This window comes from Ruditapes philippinarum, unplaced genomic scaffold (assembly GCF_026571515.1).
Source record: "Ruditapes philippinarum isolate M1 unplaced genomic scaffold, ASM2657151v2 ctg3_1_1_1_1, whole genome shotgun sequence".
Classification (NCBI taxonomy): Eukaryota; Metazoa; Mollusca; class Bivalvia; order Venerida; family Veneridae; genus Ruditapes; species Ruditapes philippinarum.
This window is the reverse complement of record NW_026858508.1, coordinates 586,754-604,633: the sequence shown is the minus strand read 5'-3', so window position 1 is coordinate 604,633 and position 17,880 is coordinate 586,754. Positions and strand designations below refer to the sequence as shown.

Sequence of the window (17,880 nt, the reverse complement as noted above, 5' to 3'; positions counted from 1 at the left end):
GTAAAAAGACTGAAATGTTCTTCAATGCCCGGCAGTCCAAGAGTATTGAGCAAATTGTTAACCTTTTTTCGATCGCTATCAGTGACATTCCCCATTTCTTTTTGTTCTTTTTTATCCCAGCTAAGAATGGTATTAGCCTGTGAGTCTACTTTAAAAGCTTCTAAAGCAACATTCATATGTCTGAGGTCTATGTTCAGCTCCTCGAAAAGAACTTTCAGTGTGTCTGTTTTCTTAGGAATTAGTTCATCATATGAAGTAATAAGCAAATGTCCACCTTTCTGCAAGAACTTTTGCGCAATATTTATATTCTTTCCCCAGGCGTAAGTCAACATTTGAACTACATTCAGTGAGTCTGCAATTTCAAGCGATGGACAAAGTTCCAAAGGGTAACATCTTCTGTAATACATATCACGACGTAACCATGGAAACAGAACTGAAAACTTGTCACTGTTGAGGAGATACATTTTGGCATATTTTGCTGTTTTGTTAATTCCTGGTACCCTTAGATTTGAGGAAATTGTAGACATCAGATTTCTGTACATATAAATAATCGTTATGTCCTGAAAATGTTTATCTAAAGCTTCGATATGACACGTTGAGCAGCTTCTCGTTTTAATAATAACTCGGGATGTACCATGAAATGGTTTACACAGGGTCCTTATGACAGCCACAAGAACTCGTTCGTAGCATGACTGTGTTATAGATTTTGATTTCCAAACACGTGCAAGATTTGTGAGGCAGTCTGGTTCAGCATGAATTAGTGTACCGGGAACTTTCTCTAAAGCCTGTGTTAGAATGGTAGAACCGCAACGACCAGTGTTCAATAAACAACAAAGTTTGACTTTCGGGTTTCCAATCTCGTCTGCCAGTTCTAAAAACAAAGTAAGCGGTATACTTATCAGTCTAATTGCTTGTTCGAACTGAGCCAAGTACTGAAACGGATTGGTTTCCGAACTGAAAATGTTAACTGATTTATCTGTTTCTACAAAATAAGCATGACGTTTTGTTAAACTATATAGTGAGACATTCGGACGTAGAACATACTTGACATCTATGGATTCGTCGTAAATTGCTAGAAAATCACGAGAAGAACTAAATTCTGCTGGTTTGAATCTGTACCGTAAAATAATCCGAAAAGCACAAGCTGTATTGGTATTATTCAATTTATTCCATAGTAAGACATTCATGATATTATTCACAATAATCCATAGAAATGAATAAAGGAGGTATCTTATCCATATTAATATGCATATTAAAACATCAATAAAGGCGGACATTTTCACGACATTGAAAGCTTTTAGCTGCAATCGATTCATGCACACTGCTGTTTATCGACGGTTGGCTAAACATGAAGTACAACGAGGCCTTTTAAAGGAAATATTACATATACATCGTCATTATTTTGACTGTAATAAATATCCTACCGACTCTTTCGTTAAAAGCGGTCTTGTAAATCATATGCAGATGACAAAAAAATGTCATTCCGCATTAAAGGTGCAAGGAGCGGACTTGCAATATTTTATTTGAAGTATAACAGTACAACAGCTATTAGTCGAACACATTCGGTTGTACCATTATGATATAATGAGTTATGCAAATTATTCAATTATTACATTTTTCATAGGTACAAGGTAGAATAAAAGTGGGTATGAACACGTAACGTAGTGGTTAGAGAGTTCAGATTATGAAGAGATAGTTTTTTATAGTTCAAACCTGTAGCTGTGCACATTTTTAGTATGACTTTTACTTTCAGAATATATTTTTTTCATAGTTTGTCATGTAAGTTTTCATTCCCTCTTATAAACCTAGTATCAACTTTAATAATTTATACAACTGACAGATCTAGTTCTGTTCTGATCTTTTTTTATACCACTTCTTTCCAATCCTGTTCACAGTAATTAAAGGCCCATTGTCTCCAAAAAAAATCCTTTTTAATTTCTCAAAAGCTTTTAATTTTCGTTGTCCTGTTATAGTTTCTAAAAAGTTATTCATTGGTCAATTACCTAAACTTCCTTTTGCTTCTGCAGCCTTTCTGGCAATAAGTAGTGTCACAGTGGTTAAGTATTTTGTATAGAAGTCAAATTACTTCTTTGTTTACATTTTGATACATTTATGACAAATTTTTTACAGAACAGAACAGAACAAAATCTTTATTGTAGACTTGAGCTCTACGCTCCTCGTCTATATAAATACAATACATATAATACAAAAGTCAAATCAATTACAGCATGAGTACAGAGAGATATAAATAAACTTTGTGAATAACATTATATGTGTAACAGAAACTAATGCAATTCATGAGTACAAACCGCCACAGTAACTCTGGCAATTTCTGAATATAACGTATTTAATGTTGTTTTTTTTTTTTTCACATTCAGCGCTAATTTCTTCAGATGATAACCATCTATAGTATCCTCTTAAGCCATTATTTCAACATTTTAAAGATCATGTTTGCCCTTTCTAAAGAATGAAAAAATGTATTACTTTCTGGTGCATAACATGCCTGAAAGATCTGGTCAAGAGATAGTCAATAGTTTTTTCTTCCAAAATGTTACATGGGTCATCTTTTTCTTCCTTAGCTTTTTGGCAATAAGTACATTGATTTAGTATTTTGTATGGAAGTCAATATACTACTTTGTTTACATTTTGCTACTTTTGTGACTAATAATTTCACATTCAGAACGACTTTGCATCTAACATGTATCCAAAAAGTTACTCAATGGCTAGTTACCGGAACCACCTTTTTCATCTGTTGCTTTTTGGCAATAATTACCGTTATAGTGAATTAGTGTTATGTATGGAGTCAAAATACCATTTGGTTTACATTTTGGTACTTTTTGACAATTTCTTTATCATTTATAGCTACTTTCTTCGGGTAACAAACATATAACATTATCACAAAAAAAATATTTATACATAATTACATTCATGATGTTTGTCCTTTCGAATCAATTAAAAAAATATTTTAGCCGCGTCACGACAAAACCAACAAAGTGCGTTTGCGACCAGCATGGATTCAGACCAGCCTGCGCATCCGCTCAGTCTCATCAGGATCCATGCTGTTCGCTATCAGTTTCTGTACTTGTAATAGGGTTGGTTAGCGAACAGCATGGATCCTGATCCGACTGCGCGGATGCGCAGGCTGGTCTGGATCCATGCTGGTCGCAAACCCATTATGCTGGTTTTGTCGTGACGCGGCTCATTTGTTTCTGAGGGAACAAAGGTTAATGACGTAGTTTAACGTCGATACTTAAATACTTTTAAAGTCATGGTGAAAGTAAAAAAAAATAGTAATTAAAGTGGATAACTAAGAAATCATTCAGTAAAAAGTTTGAAATATTTTCTATTCACTGCACTAGTATTTTTATTCACTGCACTAGTACTTGTAACAACATATGAAATGTTAAGGCTTACAACTTAAATGGCTTAAAAGTTAATGTCCAAACAAGCATTAAATTCGGAAAAAGGAGCAAAGATAAAAAAAGGGGACTAACTCAATAACTATGAAGTGAAATGTTACAGCTCATGTGCACTGCACTACTGCTCAATGGTATGTTATGATGTATAAGAACTAAGGATGACAACTTAAGTAATTGTCCAGTGTTATGTTCTAATCAAAGTGTGACCTACGAACAGACAGACAGACAGACAAACAGACAGACAGAAAGATGTTCCTACTTAGTTCACGTAATGAAGTTATTTCTTTGATCTATTTTGATCAAGCAAACTTCTATACACCCCATAAACAATGTTTCTGCCAATAAATAGTAATTATACGGTTTGAAAGCGGAATGACCGTCATAATGCAAACTTGTACGCAGGTCTATACCCATTCCTTGCTCTCGGACGTGACAAAATTACGGGTTATTGTGCTTTTTCTTCTTTATCTAATAATCTACATTAACCAAAATATACCACATTTGAAAACAAATAGTTTATATCTACTTTTTTTGTGGTTTCCTCCTTTTTACTAAGATTATGAACGGAATAAATCTCATAAACCATTAGGGGTTGACCCGGAGAGATGAAAGGACGAATTAAGAGTCGGACGAGCAACGCAAAATCTATATGCCTATTATCTATATATTCCTCTGCCTTTGACCCGGGATACTTAACATTCCCTGGATTAAATACATGCGGCATAAAATTGCTTAGTGCCAAGTAAACTAACATTAATGTGTAAATTTATATTATCATGCTTAAAACTTGATGAAATTAGCCAATTCTAATGATATATTTGTAAATACATCAAAGAGAACAATTCTACATGTAAAAATATCGTTAATATGAATTGTATATGCTGATTAGTTTCCTTAAACACATAATTTTAAATGATTTTCTCACGAAGAAATCCCAACCATGGTCAGTTTTCCAACCTCACACACAACTCTCATCAACTGTCATCACTTTCTTCATCACCACTAGAATTAGATCCACTTTTGTTTGTTTCTGCTGTTTCTAACAATAGCGGAATACCGTCCCCTTCCAAATTTTCTTTGTTAATTCCAAGAATTTTTCGAAGCTCATCTAATTCAGCTTTGATTTTTTTCTGTCTCATGTCAACTATTTTTGTCAAACAATTCATTATGAGTACTAGCATGAATGTTCCAGCAAACATTGCTATTATTGTTTCAGTTTTATGGTTCTTTGTATAATGCATTAGTTTCCTAATGCCCTTTAGTTCCGGTTTAGTGATTATTTTGACTCTTGCTGTTTTCCATATCTTGCCAGTACTCCGGTCTTCAACCTGACATGTCCATACCCCGGTGTTTTTTTCATTTACTGATTTGATTATGTCTTTACTTTTGTCGGCTGCTGATTTTTCAAAATGGTTCCATCCTTTTGGATCTTTCCATACCCTTCTTGACTGCTTAAATAGAACGCCGAGCTCGTTCCCCATGGCAATCTATTACCAGAGATTCTCCTTTATTTATAGCTTTTGTCTCGTTTCCAACCACAACTGAAAACACTGCAACTGTAATGCTAACTTTAGACGGGCTCAACTTCAATACACAATGGTACACACCGCTGTCCTCAGGTAACAGATTCTGTATAGTTAATGTCGTCAGTCTTGCGGACATTCTTGATGGTTGTAGCGATAGATTGTCTCCATTGTATTCCAACGAATCTCGACGAAAGGAAAATCTGATAAAATCTTTCTGTATGCTTTGTTTTTACATGACATGCTCAAACGTGACATTGGGTTTTGATCGTAGGAATGATAGGATTCCTGTATTTCTTTTCTCGCAGCTTCCTTAAAAGGTTCTAAGAGCTGTGGTGGCATATCATCGGTAGATCTCTTCATACGCTTCAGTGTATCTCTTCCAAGTATACTGGACTCAAAAGAATAATTTATAAATAAATTTAAAAGAATAAGTGTGTATAAAATTGCTGGCGCCATTTTGTCTTCGCGTTTAGAAATGACGTCATATTGGTTTGACGTCATGACGCGTGAAAACTTCCCTCTTGTATAGACTCAATCAAACCGAGTCTGCAATTTTCATGTAATTTTACTATTTCTTATGCTTTCAATGGATTACCTTTTCCAGATATTAATCTAGAACAATAAAGTCAAAAAGTCTGGAAGATGTGAATAACCTAAATTTACATCTTCATAGTTAAATCTACTGTACTACTAACTTGCCCTGACCTAAGTACTGACTTTGACAGGGAGTCTAAATGCGTTGATGGTTGTTATATGGTAGTCTACCACCCGGATCACGGCACTAAGCCGCTTTGAATTCACAAGAGCACAGTTCAGCCACGGCCTCGTTCAGGACGGGAAGGCTGTCAAGCAAATTACTAGTTGACTTCAATTTCGCAAGTAACTGATAATATATGTACATGCCAAAGCAGCGGAACAGTGCGAATGACCTTGAAAAGGATTTCATGATCAATCAATGATTCACCACAGAAGGAAGTTAAATTCACCGTCCAGGAATCAATTTTACCAGGTTGCCCTATTCTTTTCAAAGTACAACGCTTTACATGCCTACTAAGTTACCAGAGTCTTTGCTAAAAACATAGGCCTTCATATTGTGTCATGCCATAAAATACAAGTAAAATATGGTTTCCTGCGGGGAACATTTTTAATGATATAAATATATTTCATTTAACTATTTGCAACATTGTTTGTGGGGGGGGATAAATAAACGTTTGTATCAGGAATATAGCTGACAATAATCGATCAATATAGAAGAAGGTCTTTGGAAACTGGTGACCGTTGAAAATGATTAAATAGGCCTACCATTTTATGAATAATTCCGAGCAAAAAAAAAATAAAGCAAACACACAAGTTTTCGCAGAAAATCTCTATTTATTATGGCAGATGCCACTACGAATATTTTAATTTTGTATATTTTCAGTATAAACAATTTATTGTTTGTAACATTTTGAGATACATATTAAAGAAACATTGATAATTTTCAAACACATCATTCAGGTTTTTTCACCTTAAACGGTAACATAATTATAGAAAATTAAAAATATCACGTAATAGTTTTTTGTTCATTAGAGTAGGTGTAATTCTGACTTATTCCCAAGAGGATTATCCGTAACGTACCGGCAAACGGTATTTAGCCAGGTTTTCGACCAATCATGTACGGTTTACAGATCACATGCTCCTCCATGTACCGAAAACAGGTCACGTGCTCCTCCATGCCTCAAAAGTTAAACGCGTTCCAATACCCTGCGGGGAATTATACATTTGTAAATTAAACCGCCTAAGGTACGACTCGTATATTTTGTAAAGTTAAAATATCTAAATAATTAAATAGAGGTTTCACCGTGTATATCCAGTAACGCAGGAATGTGCAAATAACGCTGGAATTGTGAAAAAGTAACGCAGAATTGTGCAATTTAGTGGCTAAAACGAGCACAGCGATAAGTAAATGGACCAATAATTTTTATTGTAAACCAAACTGGAAGTAATGAGTTAGCGCATACGGCGCATATTTATATTTCCATGAAAATGTTTATATTTCAAAATCATTCGTAAAAATGACGACCTGACTAGCGTATTGATTTTTAGTTTCGTTGATATCTTTAAATACAATAACGTACATATTACTTTATGATTTGTTATATTCGGTGTACCTGAGACATTTTCCAATCTACTCGTGTCATATTACACTTTATTTAGTAGATAAAACTTAATTGAAACCATTTTTACAAGGTAACGCCGAATTCGTTAATGAAACACTGAATTAACGGCGGTTATCTCATTAAAAGTTGCTAAATCCTTCTTTAACAGCTTCCTTCTGTTGTTATACGACATTTTTAAGTTGACAAATGTCTTAGGTATACAGAATATGAAATAAATAAAGTTTTAAAAATGTGTTAAATGTACATATTTATATGACGAAACACAAAAGTCACATTCAAAACAGTAATCAGGTTCTTTTTCTCACGAATGAACATATAAATTCCTGAACAAAATTGTAATGCTGGTTAAAGTATAATGTCGTAGCAGCCGTATGCGCTAATTCATTTCTTTAAATTTGATTGAGAATAAAATATTTTGGTTTGTTTACTTACTGTGCAATGCGTTGCACATATTCGGTGTTACTTTTACGATAATTGCACATTCCGGTGTAACTGGATATGCACGGTGGGTTTATTCAGTATTTTTATATTTTATACTAAGATTATAAGACTGATGTATGTCCTCACAACATCTGCAGCTAATGAAAATGTAAATCTATATAAGTATGTGGGAAGGCAAATGAAAACCAGGCACAGCTGGGATGTACTATAACGTATCGTATGTTCCAGGGCACAGTTAGTCCAACTAATTGTACTCCGCGACGAGAGATTGTGCTATTTTCGTGTCTGGGCAATATCTCGCCTCTACAAAAGCGAGATTCTGTCCCAGAACGAAAATAGCTCAGAATCAAGCTTTGGCACTCAATATATTTTGACTACAAGCACAGTATACATGTATATCAGGGTCTTTTTAATTGAAAGACCCTGAGTATATCCATATCCTTTAAAAATCCATCGTGATAAGTCTCGTGCTTACCATAGACACTTGGTTCCTTTTGAGAGGTTTGTAGAGCTCAAATTGAATAGGAAAAAGACATCGTTACATTCAATTGAGTTGCCTTGGTGGGCGTGGCTTTTATTTTCCGTACAACAACGACGACGCAAACGGAAATAACCGATATCTAATTACGGCGATTATTCGGATTTTCCCGAACAAAGCTGCCAAGATGGCGGTCGAGTTTGATGGTGATAGAATGCTTAAAAACAATCATAATACAAATTCTGTGCACCCAAAAAGACCGCTTTGTGCTTGCACATCATACAGCTGCAACAAACTTTTCTTGTTTTTGCACTCATGTTTTTTCGTGGTAAGTAAAATGCCGTAGATTCACAAAATTGAAATGATCAGATCTTTTTTTGTCAGTCAGTTTGTTTTGATTTTCGATGTTATTGTATTACATAATTTTGAAGTGAATTTTAATTGTGTCATTGTTGTTCGTTGTTATAACGATTGGATATAATTAACTCTATAACCAATTTGTATGAGTATTGTCAACATGGTTAATACTAATCTGGGTCAGCTCGGCCCACAACAATCTCGCCCACTGGTCATCTCGACCCACTAATAAATGGCACGATATTATATGCCCTCAACTTATATTGTCATAATTTCGGCAATCTCCTGGATTAGACTCCTATGTATTTTTCAGGTCTAAAACTTGTACATAAAACACTAAAGAAAACGGAATGAACCATATGTATACTCCTGGTTTAGACCCCGGGGTCTAATCCAGGATATAGCCATAATTTCGTATTCAAATAAATTATGATAATGAATGTCGTAATTTATGTTCAATACACATTACACCAAATAGAGCCTGACCATGAATAACCAATGTTCAGTTGTTCAAAATTAATAATTATACACACTGTTTTATGGTAAAATTATGATGAAATATAAAGATCTATACTGGTTCGGGACCACCAAAACCGGACAACCACCAAACCCGGACGGCCCCGAAAATGCTTGATTTAGTATTTTCTTTGTTCATTGGTTGTCAGTCACTTTTTTATCAACAAGAAATGCATGTTTCTTCTATAATTAAGTAAATAAATTCATTTCAACCTCCGTAAATGGTAATATTTCAATGTCTATTTCAAAAAAGTTGACGTTGAAAATTTGGGTGCAAAGAAAGCCATGCCTGACCTCATATACCAGCTATAATCATTTGCAGAGTAAACAATAGAATATCCAAAATTTCAGCATTTGTTGCTAAGATATTGTATATCATGTTAAAAATCAAAAATTAAAACACCCAAGCTTTTATCTGATTTAAATCACGTCATGTACATATCTGTCCGGACATGTGGTACTGTAGTGTAGACAATTTAGGTCATTTTGATACCCTCCTTGACGAGCCTCAAATATAAGTGTCAATAAAATCAGAAATAAACAAACTAGTTTGTTAGTTGGGAGAAGTCCTAGCTGTACTGTTTAGAATTTTTAGGTCTCTAGGTTTGAAATTATGAAATTTGTATGGAAAAATGTTCAAAAAGTGTCCGGTTGATGGTCCCCGACCAGTAAATAAGATCTATAAAATCATCTTTAGATAATTTTAAACACTTTTTGGTACCGTACAGTAAAGTTGAAGTTACCAAAATAACTTAAGCCATGGCAATTTACTTAATCTGGCAAATGCAGATTTTATCAGCTTTCAGGGTATGCTATTGACTTCAGCAGTGTAAACTTAAGTTGAAATTTCCCTTTTTATGAATACAATTCATTATACATCAGTCCATAAAAATAACAATGTTTTATGGTTTTAATAATGTTCAAAATTTATTAATTAGGCCTAGTATTTTCATAAAATAAGTTGCCAATCAACTCAGCTTCAACTGCCAAAAATTACTAATTTCATGATATTCAGTAAAACACAAGTTTGCATATTGTATTGCTTTTTATTATTTAGATCTACTATAAACATGCAGTATAGGTAGTCTGTAGTGTACAATATGTATAGGCTATCTATATGAGTCTAGCATACAGCTACACTTTTTGACTAGCAGTACAAGCCCGAACGCTCACTAAATTCTTCTTCTTTTTTTTTTCTTTTTAACTGTGCCACGCTACTTTTTAACCTTATTGACCAAGGCAAATTCGTAACCACAATGTGTGTTTATGCCCTGGCTTAGCAGATATGTGATAGAGACTAAGACTTAGAGCTGTCATTGATTCAGTCCAAAGCATATCAACGATATATCGATATCAAGTAACTAAAATCAACGATACACCGATATATCGATAATATCCTATACTCACTTGTCTGTCATTCATTTTCATACCTGTTTCAATGATTTCAGTCAAAAACCTGTTCTGTACAGTGTCTTGTCCACTGCATGATTTTTTCTAGACAATATTTTTTGTCACCATTGCTATGAAATAATTCCACTACATAACAAAAGCATCACATTTGATATAAATAATTGTTTCTGCATATATTTTGGGTGAATTTATATAATTTCTAGAGATTTAATTTATAAGTCAAAAGTATCGATTTTTTAAAATGTGTATCGATTATTGATCGACAAAAAAATATCAACGATACATCGATATTTTCGATGTCGATGACAGCTCTACTAAGACTTGGCACTTTTCAAATGACTGATTTTAAAATTCAAAGTGGGTACATGCTCTAGATATAACCAGCAAATATAGTTGACTGCTGATTAATGGGACGTAATATAAATGGGCAAGGTGTATAGATACCTCAAACAGTTACATGTATGTTCATGGGAAGATGGATCATTTTTCTCAACAATTTAAAACATTAGAATAGACCAAGCAAAATATTTCAGTTTTCATTTTTTTTAATGCAAAAAAAAAGTATGAAATTTGTAACAATTTTTTATGTATGTAACATTTCAGGTAATTGGAGCAGGTTTATTGCTGGTAGGAGCTTGGATAGAGTTACAGAACAAGGATTATGAGTCTGTTAACAAGGTGCTGTTTATACCAGCTCTCATGCTTATGTCAGTGGGTTTTGTTATCATGATTAACTCATTAATCGGTGTAGCCGGCACAGTCAGAGAGAATAGCTGTCTCCTTAAAACAGTAAGTGCAAATTAATGTATGTTATAAACCTTTCTATGTGTAATTGAATATTGTACATATGTAAGAGCGGTTGTGCATACAATTTCTGTTCTTTTCCATTTGCCTCAACGGCTGGTGTGCTTCATCGGCTGGAACAGAAAGTGAATTGCCTGGTTTGCCACCAGTATAGAGTCTGTGCAGTCGGACCATGCTTTATACTGTTGGTAGCTCTGTTTCTGTAGTTGAGTATTGAAGGAGGACAAATTCAATACACTAATTCTGTAGGTTAATTGTTAATAATTTATTGTATAAACTCATTCATCTATACAAGGTTTGCATTTTGATCTGAGGCAAAAGATGTCATAACGAAAACCCCTGAATTGGCCAAGGGTCAAGGAGGATATTTTAATCTACAGGCTAAAAAAACAATCAATTTTAATAGCATTTCAACAGATAATATGTATTGCCAATCTGTTAATAATGAAAATCATGTCTATTCTATAGCCGTCAATTCCTTTTGAATTAGTTTTTTCTAATTAATGAGTCGTAAAAGATATTTTATTACATGCTTGTATGTACATTTTACATTGAGATATATATTTCAGTTTCTGGTGGTTACAGTGCTTGCATTCTTCACTCAAATTGCTATTGGCGTGTTAGCATTTGTACACAGACAGAAGGTAAAGGCATCAATTTATGATCATATAACCATGGTTTATATCTACATGTATTAAATCTTACAAAAAGAGAAAAACATACCTTTTCATAGGAACTTTTAAATTCATGCAAACTAAAATGTATATGATTTTTAGTTTATATAGAATTTTTTTTAGTTTGATTGTGTAGGAAGATATAAGCTTATAGACACACTTTCGAATCCGTTCCTGGAACCAACCAGTACTTAGCAATGAGTGTAAAGCTTCTTGCTCAAGGAAACACTGACTTGCCCCTGACAGGGTTTGAACCTATGCGACTAGCTATCATTAGCTTACTAGTCTGACGCCTTAACCACTCGGCCATGCCGCCACAAATATATAATTTTTGCAAACATGATATAGCTCATTCAACAAATGATTGACATTTTAACAAAAACAAATGATTTTTTGTTTGGTGCAATATACATTCAGCTGATTTTATTTATAATTCATCGTTGTAGGTCCCTGATTTAGTGAGCAACAATTTTATGTTCCTTGTTGAAGAGTATCATCAGAACCAGTATTACAGAATGGCTGTAGATCATGTCCAAGTTGGTGTAAGTAATTTATGATATCAGTCATATCATATCTGCTCACAATGACACTAATAAATTTAAAGTAAAAATGAAAGCATAAAACTTGTGATGGTTTTCCTTTTACATTTGTATTACCCTAAACTGGTCAGAACTGTTTCTGCCACCAGTATAAAATCAGGCCAGCCTGTTCTTTTGCCACAATTAGGGCAGCCTGTTTTTTTCTCCACATGTATAGAATCAGGCCAGCCTGTTTATTCATGTAGTCATACCACTGGTATCCAGGCTCTATATTTTTGGCTTACTACATTTAAATTATCATCTTGATACTCCCAAAATTAGTAATTGATGGTCCCTAAAATGGAATGTTGGAGAGTCTTTTTAAGAAATTCTGCAGGGGGGTGGGGTTAATTTGAAGTTAATTAATGAGTCAAAAGTATTTGTAATAATTGATCATAAATTTCATATCAGATATGCAAACATAAATTATTATTCATATAATTTAGATGCATAAAAAAAACAAATGAGCCGCGCCATGACAAAACCAACATGCGTATTCGACCAGCATGGATCCAGACCAGCCTGCACATCCGTGCATTCTGATCATGATCCATGCTGTTCACTTTCAAACCTTTTAACAAGTAGAGAAACTGACAGCGAACAGCATGGATCCTGATCAGACTGCGCGGATGCGCAGGCTGGTCTGAATCCATGCTAGTCGCATGCACACTGTGTTCGTTTTGTCATGGCGCGGCTCAAATGAAGTACAGTTAAAGTGTAAAAGAGAACATGGTCTTTAAAGGGTTATTTTGTATTTCTCTATCTGTACCTCTCTATCTGAAAATTTGCAAATTCTATTTAATTTAAACTCGCATGAGGAATACAGGGCCATCAAGTTTTTCTTGTAGTTTGGTTATCATAGCATGTTATATATTTTCAGTTTCATTGTTGTGGATTTGATTCGTACATGGATTATGATAACAACTCGCAGTTCACCTGCAGCTCTACTTTACCTCAACAATGCGGAGTACCTTGGTCATGTTGTAAAAAACCTCGGGTAATTGTATTTCTTTTATATAGATATCTTGTTGTTTTTTGTTTTTGTTTTTTTTATAGCACTAATTCATTTCTTTAGAAAGTCATCAATGTGAAAAATGAAAATGTCCAGGTTTAAAGTAGGTACTAAGTTTTAGGTGCAATAATCAAGTATTAAGACCTTGATCTTTTTTCCATGTTGGAAAAATGTAAAATAATAGTGCCCTTGATTTGTAATATGGTGATTCATTGACAGAAATAAATATATATTTGATTGATAAATAGCATAAAGAACCGGTTTGTTGATTGATAAATAGCATAAAGAACCGGTTTTATACTATTTCAGTCATATACAATGTAACATTTGTTATTGAATGTATAAATAACATGCAAGATTAATTGTTATTTAGTTATTATATGTTTTCTGTAAGTTTTGTGTCAGTTCCGAAAATAAAGTTTTTAACATGTGATTTTGACTATAACATAATTATGATATTCCATATTTAATAGCTCACAACAGATGTACTTTAACTTTAATATTAGGTAATAAACTTAACTTGTTAAAAAGGCAAGATCTATTGTTCAGTCACATATTGTGTTTTAATATATGGAATATTTCAATTGTAGGAAGGTGGATTTAAAGTGAAATGTGGATATGGAACCAGATATAACTCAACTGTAAGTGCAAAACACTGATTTATCATCACCTATATTTTTAATTAAAGGCACAGTCTGCCTCATGTATCAATTTTTTGTTGCTATTCTTTCAATGTGTTTAATAATGTTTAAATAATTGAAATGCTAAACAACTGAAGAAAGTGGCACTGTATCCAGTAATGTGTCATAAAGGTAGCAAAAGGTAAAAAAGTTGTATTTTGTCTTCCATAGAAAATACTAAATCACTATGATTAAACTAATTGCCAAAGAGCAAAAGATGGCTCGGCTATATGACCGATGAGAATTTTTAATTATAACAAGACACCAATAAAAAGGTTTTGATAAAAGATGAAAATGGTAGCATTTTAGGGACTTGCTGGGCCTTTAACTGTTTGAATATTATATTAGTTAATGGTTTGTCTATGCCAGCCTTCATATCTGTACAAACTGACATACACTTTATACTTTTGGATGAACCAAATGCTATTTTCCCTTAAAATCCCACATATCAATAGCAACAAGTTTCAAATTCAAAACAGGACAAATCATTATAGAGCATAGGAAGGTTAAAATGTAACAAAAGCATTCAATGCTTTACCATATTTTCTTCACTTCTTAAGTATTAATTGTTGTAAAAAGATCTTGCTGTTGCATTATTTGTACACATGTAGTTGTCCAGAGAAAAATAGAGATTTAGCTGAGATTCTCTTTGTGTTGGAATTGGTTAACCACAGATATATGCATAGTGACCAAATAATGGACCTTTCCAGTGTTTACAGTTTTTATGCAAATGTACTGACCGACTATCCCATTGCTACACTGGGATAATACATAGTCACTGGTTGACCTGCTTTACCCAAAAGAACATGATTTTGTTTTTGATATTGTTTGTAAGCAAATTACCTAGCAAATAATAGGAAAGGTGGAGCTTAATTTTTTACTTCTAAAATCTGGAAAGAGCAATCATGGCGGTTAGCTGAATACTTAAGACAAAAGGCAATACATGCAAGAATGAAGCTATTGAGAAACCAAAATAAAAATGGAGAAATACCTAAATGATATAAACAGAATATATAACCTTATAGATACAAACTTTTATTTCACAGTGCCTAAAATCATACTTGTGATTTAACAGAAATTCTCTGGAGTTATGGTCACTCTATTTTTTAAAAGAGTATTGTCAGTAAAACTCTTCTAGGACTTGTTTTTTTGCATGTTAAAATGTGGGTTGTCTTAGAAAAATAACTGTTTATTTACTGTTGACAAATACAGATGCCTGTAGACAAGATAAATACAATGGGTTGTACAGATGTATTTCTAACATGGCTCAGCTGGAACCTTGATATGGTGGGCATAGTAGGACTTGGATCTTCTATTCCACAGGTAAACTTATAAACTGTCATAAATGTGTAAATTATAAACTGTAAATCACTAATGAATTGAATAATACACTTATTTTTTAGCTCTCCAGTTTATTTGAAATGTGTGAATTTTTGTATGACAGAATGAAGTATGTTCATGGTTTGACCTGTCTAAAAGCAAATCCATTTGTCATTAGTTCCCTATAAATAACAATTCAATGTAGAGCACTAGAGGTCTTCTTTCACCAGTAAAGCTGGAAAGACCCCATATGAGCTTCATAGTGCCTGTGTGAGTTAAAAACGCAACAAATGAATGAGTTCCCAATAAGTTTGGTGAACATCCTCTATTGTCACATGAGAGATTTATTTAGAAAACTTATATCTTCAAATCATGTTGATGTTTATATAATCTTTATAAAACAGAACTTGGCAAAATATACTTAGTGTATGTACAAGCAGACTTATAAGTGGACAAATTTAAATTACATTTTCTTATCTAATTGTTTAAAAGGAATATCAACTGCATTTTCTTCAATCATTATTGGCAGTTTTACTGATTATAGACATAATTTTGAAATTAAGGATGAAATGTGTATTTACAGATTGTTGGTATTTTGCTGGCATATTTTTTCATACGTCAAGTTAGAGAGATGAAGATGTGGTATCGAGTAGGCATGTGAAGAGTGAAGTGGTCATCAGCAAGATTACAACAGCTATCCTGAATCAGATCAGCACATTTACAGCTGAATTAATATTGCCAAAATTTATACAACCTTCGAAACAACAAGATAAGAGGAGGGATGGGGGGGGGTTTCAAAAACATGCTAACTGAAGGTGATTGCAGCTATAAAGCAGAAGATTATACCTATTTTCTGTGTCACTAATGTTAAATTTGACAGCTCGGGTTGCTTAGCTATTCATGTGATTAGAAGGCATGCATATAGGTGTAGGATTCTTACAGTTTATTTTTTGTAGTTTAACTTTTTTAAGAAATTCACACAGTATTTATATAGATTTGATTGTGTTGTAAATTATGTAGTCCGTCAGTAATTCTGAAGGGTGTAGAATATATATAGTTTGTTTTTTTTCTTTATCACAGACTGATACAGAAGATTTTAATCTTGACTTTTTTGTACCTAATCAGCCGTCAAATTCTTGGCTGTTGTAATTGACAACTTTGACTTCATTTAACATTATGGTAATAGGTTAGTTGTTAGTAATTGATATTTTCTTTTTATATTCATTTAATCTTTGTTTTTATCTAGCAATTTTTGAATTGCAAAAGATCATCCATTGCATTTATAACCAAATATTCATGCTTTTTTAATATAAACATGTGCAATATAGAAATACTGTTTCATTGTTTTGTTATGTGGATTGTTTGTTGTTTTTCTAAACAGTTAAGAAATTCATTCCTTTTTAAAGCAGCATGCCTCCTTAGTAATGCTTATTTTCATGCAAATTTTGAAAATGTATTTACAAGTTAAATATTGTGAAGTGAACATGGGAAGCGATTTACGCATTGCAAAAGGTACTTACAATCATAACGACGTAAAAATATGCAAAGATAGTCCTTACTTGGTTAGTCACACAGTAGAAATATGGTGATAAATACTGCAAGATCAGTCATTAATTGCACATAACATGTAAATTTTTTCTTGAATCTTTTAAATCACTTTACTTTTCTTAACTTTTATCTTAAATTTGATTTTTTATTCTGTGGCTCATCTGGAGGCATGCAGTTTTAAGATTTTAAAATGCATAATTTATATAAAATTTTATAAAGAAGTTATTATTTGTTTTTATATAGAGTTAAGAAATCCACTTTTTTTAAACACATTTTGCAAATATTCTTCATATTCATTATAAATACAAAGTCGGCAACTTCCTTTCTATTGGAATATGAATGCATTGATTTAAAGAATTTATTCATGTACAGCTCAACTCGCACAAAAAAAAAGATTATTGATTTATATATACATGTATATTTTCATGACATGTGATTAGTTGTCATTACTTTACTAGAAACAGTGTTTATTATGTAAATGTTTCTTTTTGTAGCAACACATGCATTATATGTTTCATTAGTAACCACCACTTGTAGACAATAGGTATGTTTGAAGATGGTGTTTTTGTTACAGTTTATAGTTTGTATACAGGGATAGAATTTCATATAGGTTTTATTTTGTGAGGAACAGTTATACAGTTGTATAAATTCTCAGTTTTTATACCACATTTTGTAAAATAAAACTACTTTTTCCATTACTTTAATTAGATTTAAGGTGGAAGGTTAAAGGTCATTTTTAGGGTACAAATCAACTTTTTGATTCCTTATTGGCACACAACAATTCGGGCCTATGTGGCTGATTGGTTAATGTCTATGGCTTCGATTCATTTGCCCCTCACCAACGTAATTAAAATCAATCCAGTTTGCTTATGAAAGGGGCATCTGAAGTAAATTTACATCAATTAGGATTGAATGTTGTCATGTGACCCCTAACAGTGTTGATGTGACTTATAAGCTA

At 33.1% G+C, this 17,880-nt stretch overlaps 1 protein-coding gene across 1 annotated transcript; it reads left to right on the top strand.

Moving 5' to 3' along the window:
• The first annotated feature begins 8,190 nt into the window (after positions 1-8,190).
• LOC132753431 (tetraspanin-15-like) lies at positions 8,191-16,150 on the top strand. Its single transcript, XM_060743907.1, has 8 exons — positions 8,191-8,351; positions 10,910-11,095; positions 11,680-11,754; positions 12,231-12,326; positions 13,243-13,359; positions 13,965-14,015; positions 15,267-15,377; positions 15,958-16,150. The coding sequence occupies exons 1-8, from the start codon at positions 8,211-8,213 to the stop codon at positions 16,033-16,035; spliced, it is 855 nt and encodes a 284-aa protein (XP_060599890.1). The 5' UTR covers positions 8,191-8,210; the 3' UTR covers positions 16,036-16,150.
• The last annotated feature ends 1,730 nt before the right edge of the window (positions 16,151-17,880 follow it).